At 43.7% G+C, this 10,239-nt stretch overlaps 1 protein-coding gene across 1 annotated transcript; it reads right to left on the bottom strand.

Annotated features, from left to right (window-relative positions):
* Nucleotides 1-1,663: 1,663 nt before the first annotated feature.
* Nucleotides 1,664-7,791, bottom strand: LOC138583695 (zona pellucida sperm-binding protein 3-like). Its single transcript, XM_069655653.1, has 9 exons — nt 7,237-7,791; nt 6,461-6,573; nt 6,224-6,327; nt 5,034-5,208; nt 4,826-4,934; nt 4,440-4,525; nt 3,267-3,337; nt 2,535-2,892; nt 1,664-1,763 (listed from the first exon to the last, which is right to left on the bottom strand). The coding sequence occupies exons 1-9, from the start codon at nt 7,789-7,791 to the stop codon at nt 1,664-1,666; spliced, it is 1,671 nt and encodes a 556-aa protein (XP_069511754.1).
* Between the last annotated feature and the right edge of the window lie 2,448 nt (nt 7,792-10,239).

Genomic DNA, 10,239 nt, shown 5'->3' with positions numbered 1-10,239 from the left:
CCTTTAAATGCCTTATTTACCACATTACTTATGATTTTTAAATTCCAGCATATATAAAACTCTGTTCTGATTGTACTCAGTCTCTTTACATTTCCATGTGATTCATAGTGATCAGAAAAGTGTATATCTTTCATAATAAATATTTTTGATGCACTTTGCTTGCTCTGTCTTTTTGTGTAATTTACAGAAAATGTTTAAATAATAATGTTTTAATGAGACAGAAAAATGTTATTGTTCTGGGCAACTGTAGTTCACTGTAAATGCCCCTGGGTACCATGAGAGTCAGCTGGATGTGTTTGTGTGATTTTCATGTCTGTAGTGCCAGAAATGTTGGACATGACAGCGAAATACAAACGTGTTCTCGTGGTTTGCTAAAGAAATTCCTGGCGTTATTTAACATTACAGCAGATGGGCAGCTGGTTGGCGTTCCTGTTGCTTTGAAGCTCTTTATGACAAAACTATGAACCCTTTCTGCTCCAAAAGTATACAAGAGCTTAAAAAGAGGTTTTCCTACAGTTTGAGGGTAAATTTATGTGTGTGTGGGGTGAAAATTGTGAGCTAAGGAGAAAAGTGTTCAGAAGACGTCTGAAATATTTTTAAAAATCCTCCCCACTCTAGCGATGACATCACACACTCGGAACATTCCGCCCAATACACTCACTGAAATCTGAAACCACCTGAAAGTTTTTACTGAACTGAAACTGCAATGTTAAAAAAAACATGCTAGCCATCAGAATGCCTGTAGAAAAGCCTGTGACTCATTTAAACTGATGATCTTTCTATGATAAAGTATGGCGAGCTGTTTTTTTTACGAGCCTTGAGGCAAATCGGCGAATCCCTCCAAAAAGTCATCACACATCATTCCCAATTGAGCTGTACATTTTCATGTGCTGTTTGTGTGTGCTGGCCACTTTACAAAACTAATGGCGGGACAAAAAGTGGAGGCTACAGAAGATGAAAAATTACACTCAGTATGGTGAATATTAAAAAGGTTTTCTGGTTTTCCACACCAACAAGTGCTACCAGGAGCAGTACTGAAACAATGTCAGGCTTTCACTTTGCAGTTTATTATTGATATACATATCTACATTGATACAGGCATGCTGGTATTTGTATTGATTTTTTACATTCTTCACATTCCCACTTTTTAGAAATGTCAACACCTTTCAACAAGTCCATTCATGTCATCATGCAGAGGAGTCCTGTATTTTTAAACCTGGGATCGATTTTCTTTTTTTTAAACATATGTTGGGGTCTAAAAGCCTGGCTGCAGTGTATTCTTAATAAGATAATGCACCAATCAAAGGACATCTGCTGAATGTGCCAAGTGTTGGACAACATGACAGAAAGGATCCCTACAGACAGACCTTTTTTTGAGAGGAAGAGGAAGATGTTTTGTTTTTTTTACCAGAAACAGCTGTAACGATGCTCTCTTCAAAGACACCAGACTCCATTGAAAAAACAGGAAATTTTACCCCACTGAACACGAGAACTAGAGCAAGGCAGCTAACCGACCAGCAGTAGATCTTGAGCTTTCGGAAGTGAAATGACCGTTTTTGTCGATGGAGTATGGTGACACCGCTGTCCACAGGAGTAATTCCAAAACCTTTTGTACCTATTAGTTATTCAGACCCCAAATTATGTAAGAAACCAGATTTACCCGTCAATGGAAGTCATCAATAACCTCTGTTGGCATCTCCATCATGAACCCCAAACTCTGCAGGCCCCATTCTGGCTCCGCCCATGTCCAGTCAAACATGAGGCTGCTCTCAGAGCCATACAGGGGTTCAGTTACTCTCACCACAGAGGAATGACTGGTGCTGTCCTGTTGCATTTGTTCTGATCCATCAAAGCCAGATCTGAACTCTTGTACTTCTCTCCTTGTGTCTGCTTCTTCAGTAAACTGACCCAGAGTAAGAGCTTCACCTTCCTCACGTCCAGAATCAAAACCAGAATCACCAAATAACCCACTAACTGGATCCCTGAACCCGGTAGGATGAGGATCTGGTTCTAAGCCTCTGATCTGTAGACTGTGAAGCGTTTCATCATTTCCATGCGGTCCTTTACTGTCGACAGAATCCAAAGATCGCTCTGAAACCTGGTCTGACTTGATGTCCACTGATTTATTTACAGACTTGACCTGCATTGACCCAGCTGAATACTCAAGTCCAATGCCGAGCGGACCCTTTCCCACTCTTGGACCCCAACCAGAATCAGATCTACTGGTAGCTGAAGCAGCTCTAACTTTAGACGTGGTAACAGCACTAAGAGCAGTAAACATGGAACCACCATCATTACCAATCCTTTTACCATCAGTAGCGCTACAGCTCATGTTTTTACCATCAGAACACAGTGTTACAGCTGTGGACACATTTCCAGGAGATCCAGGATTACTAGTGTTTCTATAATCTGCACCTAAACTGTAATGTCCTGCAGTACTAGTAATGCTTCCAGAAGAATCTCTTGAAACATTAGTGCTGCTGTTTTTGGCACCAAGGACTGTGTCACTCTCTTCTGCTCGGGTCTGCTCAGACATCAAGATGCTGTCTGTTTCTGATTCTTTCATCTGGCCGTCTTCCTCCTTCATCACCTCCTCCTTCTCCTCCTCCTTCTCCTCCTCCCCCTGCTGGATGACTGTGGCACTGCTCCTCCACTCTGTGCTCTCAGCAGGGAGCACAGCCTCAGCTTTCTTCTCCTCGTGGTTAATTTCTGTCTCTGGTGGAAAAGTCTGGACTTTTTTAAGGTCCTCCTCCATCTTTTCATCCCTCTTTTTCTCTTCTTCTTGATCCTCCCATTCTCTGCCCTCTTCTGCTTGGAAAGACATCGCCCTTATCTGTGGTTTCTGTTCAGCCTTAATAAACCAGCTCTGACTGCTGACTGTGTTCTTCAGAGCTGAGGAGACAAGAGAAAACCATCACCATCAGCACATACACAGACTGTAAATCAGAAGTGGACGTAGCCTCTTGGTTAAAGAATTGAAGCAAATACAAAAGTGCCTTAAGCCTGCATTCTCTCTAATGTCCAGCAGGGGAGACCACTGGCTGTAATAAGAAGGAGACCAGAAAGCAGAGGAGGGTTTAGGGCAGGGCTACCTGGATAGCAGGACATCACTACTATCATCCAAATATGGTCGTCCATCCTAGTTTATTGTATAAGAACACTCAACAGCTAATAATCAATGTCATTCTTTTATCTTCAGATCATTCTGTGATATGTTCTCTTCAGTTGCCAGCTGCTTTAATTAACAGTCAGTGTGCTGAACTTACAGTCCTGTCCATCGGTGCACACAGAGTCACAACAGGAGCACACTGAGGGCGGGGCTTCAAGCTCCTCCCACCTACACACATGAAGGAACAAAGCAGACATGTCAATATGTTTACTTTTTTAAAGACACAGTACAGCAGCCTGGGAACCTGACCGAACTGAGCTGCTGTTGTATATATGTATATATGTATGTTGTTGCATTCACCATTTGTGATCGGCCCGACATAAATCAGTCTTCTTGTGGGTATAGTTACAGACGTTTATCTAACATGGGAGCAGGTTTAAGCATTTTTGTAAACATCCAAGATGGCTGCCACTGATGTGTGATGTTCTGAATCTTCCACCAAATCAGTATTAAAGAAACTGTACGGTACGTCACGTTACATAAAAGTTTTCTACTTAATGTCACATAAAATGTCTGTATGATGTTGACCTAGTGGCCAGATGAACTGGACGTTACGTTACGTTGCCTTGAATACCAGAAAGGAACTGTAAGGCTTAAGACTTAGGGCCCGATCAGACAGACCGCGTTTTAGCAGGTAGGGGCTTTTTTGTCATTGTTTTCAATGAGATGCTTTTTGCGCGCTGCTTTTGCGTTGCAGAGCGCCTCGCGTTTTTGAGGAAACGCTCTAAGCGCTTCGAGTTGAAAAAACTCAAAGCAGAAAAGCGTCTGACGTCATGGCCGATTGTCCAATCGGATGAAAGGAGAGGTGGGCCTTCTCTCAGTTTAACTGTTAGGTTAATGACAGCTATGATTCGGTGGTTGCCTTAACAACAGTAGGAAAAAAAAGGCGCAGCGAGCTGCTCTTTTTAACCGTAGGCTTCAACAATAAAGGCAGTGCGGTGCGCCTTGCTCTGTCTGATGGGGCCCTTACTGGTCTGGTGATGCCAGACTTGAAATACAGTGCCAAAACCTATAAGTGCATTTAATTTTATTTTATACATTTAAGGCCTTTATCAGCATCAAACAGAGTTGATGGTATAATCATAGTCAAGTTATTCCATGGTTGTGTAAATGTACCAGATCAGCTTCTGGAAACACACATTGTAGAAACAGTTGATTCTCATATTTTTTCCTTGTTAATCTAATTTCGTAGGTCTTCCACTTAAAGTGCAAACCTTGTTATACTTGTAAATACCGTTCTTAAGTTCTTGTAGTAACACCTGAAGCCTACCTGCCAGCAGCCATGTTGTAGTTGCAGGACTTTGAGGAGTGAGAGGTGGTCAGACTGACTGACATCGAACAGTGCAGGTACAGCACCTGTGCACCAACAGGAAGAAAAAATTCAAAGTAAATACATGAAAAAAAACTATTAAACTGAATGTTGATAGATTGATTGACAGATTTTATTGATCCCAAACTGGGAAATTGTGGCGTTACAGCAGCAGATTGCACTTATTGTGATTAAATAAAGTTTTATTGCATACAGAAGAATTTTGGTGTGCACCTGTTGGAAACATCCCTTGAAAACCAGAAAGGACTGATGATGCCAGGCTTCAAATATTGTGTCAAAACCTCAGTTTGCAGGTAGAATATGTGTAGGATATTTCTTTATCTGACCTGTGAGACAGCTCTGAAGAGAAACGCATCCACAGAGAACCTGAGCACAGCGCCCCCTGCAGACAGGAAGCAGGAGCTGCTGCCCTCCCTCCTGCTGTCTGTCATGCAGCTAAATGACAAATCAGAGCATACACACATTGAGTCATGTACAGTGAAAGACCGGTGGCTGTTCAACACCTGTATGATGTTTGTAAAGGTTGAAACACACCCATAGTTTGTGATAATGTCCACTCTGGGCTGGCTGTCTGGGTCTTTGGAGCTGGTGGCGAAGCAGGAGTCCACATAGAGTCTCTCCCCCGCCAGCAGAGCTCCTGCTTGGGCAACAAAATACAGCGGCTCCCCTAAAAGGAACCAGTGACCTGTGGGGAGGGGCTCCCACTGCGCTGTTAACAAAACACACACACACACAGTTATTAAAGACAAGTTGTCAGAAGCTGCATTTGCTTTTATATTTTTCCTTTTGGAACATGATCAAATCATGCTTCACATCTGATTTATGCTTCCAGATGTAAAAGTATTAGTCCACCTTCACAAAACAGACCATGCACACATGTTCTAGGCCAGAGTTAAACCTAAAAAAGACCAATGACTGTATATAAAGATAGATGACGCGTCTCCATCTGCTAAGTGATGCCAAAATAGCCCCTGTGATAGGCGCTGCCATCTTGCGATAGTGACGTCATATGGAGCCAGAGTCTGTGCAGTAGAGATCAGCGAGTGAAGCGGCCGTAGCCACTTCCACTAACCCAAACACACACTTAACTTAACTAAGGTTAACGTTCACAGGTATGGAAACTTCAATGACTGTAGTGATTGTTTTAGTTACGTCTCCTCTCGCCGTTCTTCCTCCACTCTGCTAATCCGGAACTGATCAGCTGCAGGAGCCGTATTTGTCAACAGAGCTTCAATCATCATTTTGACAGCATCAAATAACTAATTAAAAGTAAACTTGTCAGAAAAATTTACACTTGGACGTAAATCAGCATGATAAGAACTAACTATAATTACAGAAACGATGTTTGAGAAAAATGTATTGGGCGTGTATTTTGATTTTATAGTTTGACTCATGTCCCATCTGTTAACATGGAAGAGGCGGGCTTTATGAGCTATACTGCAGCCAGTCAGCAGGGGGCGCTAGAGAGGGATTGGCTTTACTTTTAGGGAGCCGTCATGTCTGCAATCTATATTCACAGTCTTTGTGTCAGACACTTAGAATGGTCCTGCAGCTGTTACAGCCTGCTGCACTGCTGCAGGATGAACACATCTACTTAAGCGATAATGAAATATTTGTACCCATTAGTCCTTTAGACCCCAAAAGATGAAAAAAGAACCCATGTTTTAAAATCCTTATATGCTACCCCTTTAACGCGTCATTAAATGCCCCTGCAGGCCGGTTACCGTTGCAGACGGTGAGGCTGAAGCCGAGTTTCCCCCTGATGCTCTTCAGTAACGTTGTGTGCTGAACTTGAGGTCTGAAGCCCACCTTGTACGAGTAATGAAACCTGAGACAGAAATAAGAACAAGAAATGAATACTGCACCATGAGAAATGTTTCGACCTCATGAGGCCATAATGATGATGGTGGTGGGCATCAGGTGTTTCTCTGCACAGGTTGATGAGTTCCTGTTTTGATTACCTGTTGTAATGGCAGTGGATGGGAAGCGTCAGAGGTACAACTCTGATGACGAAGCCTTGTGGAGGTGGAGTATAACACAGTGTGAAGGTGTACACCAGCTGACCACCAACAACCTAAGAGACACCAGTGAGTCACATTTAGTATGAATTTACATTTTAAAGAAATACTCTAGATTCTCTGTCCTTAAAAGGAAGATTCTGGTATATTCAAACCTAAGACCTTATTTTGTTTTACATATTTTGGGGTCCAAATGTTTAATAGGAAGAATGTCTCCAGTAGACGTGTTCGTCCTGCAGCAGTGAAACAGGCTGTAATGGCTGCAACATAATCCTTGATGGATCAAAGGTCGTCCACTAAAGGTTCTTGTTGTTTCCACTGACAGGCTCAGATTGTTATTCTAAGTGTGTGACAACATTACAGAAAGGATCCCTACAGAGATAGACCTTTTTGTTACAGAGGAAGATGATTGTTTTAACCACAAACAGACGTTACATCGCTCTCTGCAAACACACCAGACTCCATTTAGAGAAACAGTGATTTAACCTGACAGGAGTTTTGATCTACTGCTGCCTCGATCACTTTGTGTGTAAGTTTGATTGTTTCTATGGGTTACACAATAACACAATCTCCCACCTGTTTAACATAACTTTTTACTAGGCCTACTTTTATCTGTAGCCTACAGGTTTTACCACTTATACTTAAATTTAACTGAATACAGTTTGGTTTGACTCTTAGTTTTGATAGCACTGAACTCTGATACTGAAAGCTGTCCTGACCTTTGACTCTCCTCCGCAGTCCGTCAGTCTGTGGTGGAAGTACAGGAAGCGCGGGCTCACCCTGCTGACTCCGCACGAGCCGAGACTGAACAGAGACGGAACGCTCCACGAGCGCAGCTGGAAGCGGTCCACGCGCACAGATATCTGATCGTCCCCGCACCAGGCCTCCACAGCGCGTGCCCCGGTCCCCTGCACGCTCTGCTGCGGTCTATTCTGCGGTAACAGCAGCGCAGTGATTCCGGCGGGGAGAGGCCTCTTATGAGGGACCGGCAGAAACAGCTCTCGTGCCACAAGTGGTCGTCGTGCTTGCAGGAACATGGGCAGGTGGTGGAATGGAGGGCGCGCGGCTACATGCTGCTCCGTCTGGACCTGATTAACCCTCCCAGACCACCCCGCGTGCTGAACCGGACCTCCCAGTGACCCGCCGAACAAAGTCCAGAGAAGGCACGCGACCAACATCGTGACGTGAGGAAGAGGGGCACCGAGGAGGAGAGCAGGAGTCCACACTGAGAGGAGGAGGTCTGATCTGATCCCCACCTGCGTCTCCACCTTCATTATCACACCTGCGGCTGCTGATTGAGCTCTCAGCGCGAGGAGACGAGAACAGAGACTCTGAATGTATTATATCAATGTTATATAAAGCCTATAATAAAACAATACATAAGGGATCATTTATATTATATTTGTAAAAGTCAATATTTTATTTTTCTAGGAACATCCGACTTATTATACCTCTAACTTCGAACACTTAGAGCCTCTAAGTGTTTGTTGTTGTCATGTTTATATGTTTATATCTGCCCCATGTTCTAACAAGGACTGACAGTTTTCATGTTTTCCTCCAGGTGAGTTTTAATTTCTCTGCGCTCTAAACTTGGTCACTACAGACTGTGTAAATGTTATCTAACTATTGTTGTCATGAGTATGAATGTTGTTGATTTTGTTTAAATATAAGTGTAGTTAATATTTAAATGTTACAGAAATGCAAACTGCAAAGTGTTTTTAAGTCAGTAGACTGTATAACAAAGCGGATGTAGCCACCATGGTGTCACTCATTAGTTTGCTAACCTCCATTTTGAAGCCTCACGTTTGAATTGACTAAATGAACATCATGCTGTGTTGAAGAAGACTTGAAACTAGAGACTGAGACCATAAACTCATTAGGAACATGTTTACTGAGGAAATCAATCAGGAGAGGAGGAGGACCATTTTCTCATAGACTTCTATAGGATCACACTTATTTATGAAACCAGTGGAGTCGCCCCCTGCTGGACATTAGACAGAATGCAGGACACTTCTGCATTGTGGCTAATCCTACTTGTTATGTTCTGTACAGTCTATGATTAAAACATTTGAAATATCGATATTAATAAGTGTTTGTCTAAAATGTATTCCTAATGTTTTTATATTGCTAGTTAATTATTTGATCACTGATGGTTGAAGTCGGATGATTGGATGATGACAGCACGTTTACCATAATTGCAAGAGAAGACGCACATTGGAATCTAAACGTTAGCTGTACTGATCGTGTTTTGCGGACTGATTTTGGGGTGATGACTGGATCGAGGGGTGACCAAAGATGAAATTGGGTAGTTGGCCTTTAAGAGATCTCGGGGGATCGAGGACCTCAACCGATTTCCGGGTCACGTGGTGGACGCATCATTAAAGCACTGAAAGCCACCAGGAAGTCTCTCATTGTCTGAACGGACCGTAGTTACAGTGATAGACGCGCAGTGAGATGTAACCGGGGCTGGCCTTGGTTCTGAAACGGCGGCTGACAGGAGCGCAGAGTGCCGCCTCCCTGCAGCAGGACAGCCGCGCAGGTGTGGACTCTGAGCGGCTCGTTGAGGCGGATAACGGCCCTCCGGAGCCGGGGTGGGGTTTACTGTGAGCCGCTGCGGCACGGTTCAGTGTGAGCGGGACCGATCCCTCAGGGTGTCTGTGCTCAGGATGTAGGCCGGTGATCCTGCAGGAGGGAGGTGAGAGGATAACGTGTTCATGTGCTTTGTTTCAGGACTAACATGAGGATTAGACATGTCTGCTGTTATATTCTGCCTCCTGCATTGTCAGACCTCTGTATTGATGGACGGGCCGGTCAGACTGCCGTGCACACGCACCGTTACCGTCCAGCCTGCCCTGACACGGACGGAGCGGTGTAACGGTCCGTGATGGAGCTGCTGTAGGCCGGGCCGATGCTCAGATCAGTCTGGGTCTGATTAACTACTGTGGTCGCTTTGGCTGCTTGTAGTGCGTCTAGAAGAGGAAGCTTTCTGTCTTTACATATTTAGGCACATTTTATGCTTCTGTATGAGAGTGACACGGAGACACAGAGGAGTGTGTGCTTCACCACACCTTCTTCCATCCCTGCACACCTGATCTATATGACCTGCTGTCTGAACCTGTGGCACCATGCACAGTGCACTTTTATCTTACTCAGCACAGTTTAAACAAACAGAAAATAATATTACAACATGAAGATAAACATGCTGACAATGTGATCCCTGATGACCAGCACTGTAAGTGACATCTTTCAGCTCAATAGCCATACATATAAAGATGATTATGACACATTGTTCATGAGGTTTATTTGAATGGAGGGGGTCAGATGTAACTCAGCTCAAACTCTCGGCACAGTTAATAGCATCCAAAACATTGTTTTACAGTATATTATAGTTTAATTATTCAACTTTGTTTATTTATGTGTAAAAAATAAAATAAAACCAAATGAGTCAATGTGCAGATGTTAGAACAGGAGGTCTACCCTGACCTCGATCAGTTTATTTGTTTGTGTTATTGTGACCCCCCCCCCCCCCCCCCCCCCACAGCTCCCACACACACACTGCCTCTGTAACAAAAAGGTCTATCTCTAGGGATCCTTTCTGTAATGTTGTCACACACTTAGAATAACAATCTGAGCCTGTCAGTGGAAACAACAAGAACTTTTAGTGGACGACCTTTGATCCATCAAGGATTATGTTGCAGCCATTACAGCCAGTTTCACTGCTG

This window comes from Semicossyphus pulcher, unplaced genomic scaffold (genome assembly GCF_022749685.1).
Source record: "Semicossyphus pulcher isolate SPU_LCO1_2020_fin unplaced genomic scaffold, fSemPul1.0.p SCAF_9, whole genome shotgun sequence".
NCBI lineage: Eukaryota > Metazoa > Chordata > Actinopteri > Labriformes > Labridae > Semicossyphus > Semicossyphus pulcher.
This window is presented reverse-complemented; position numbering and strand designations above follow the sequence as displayed.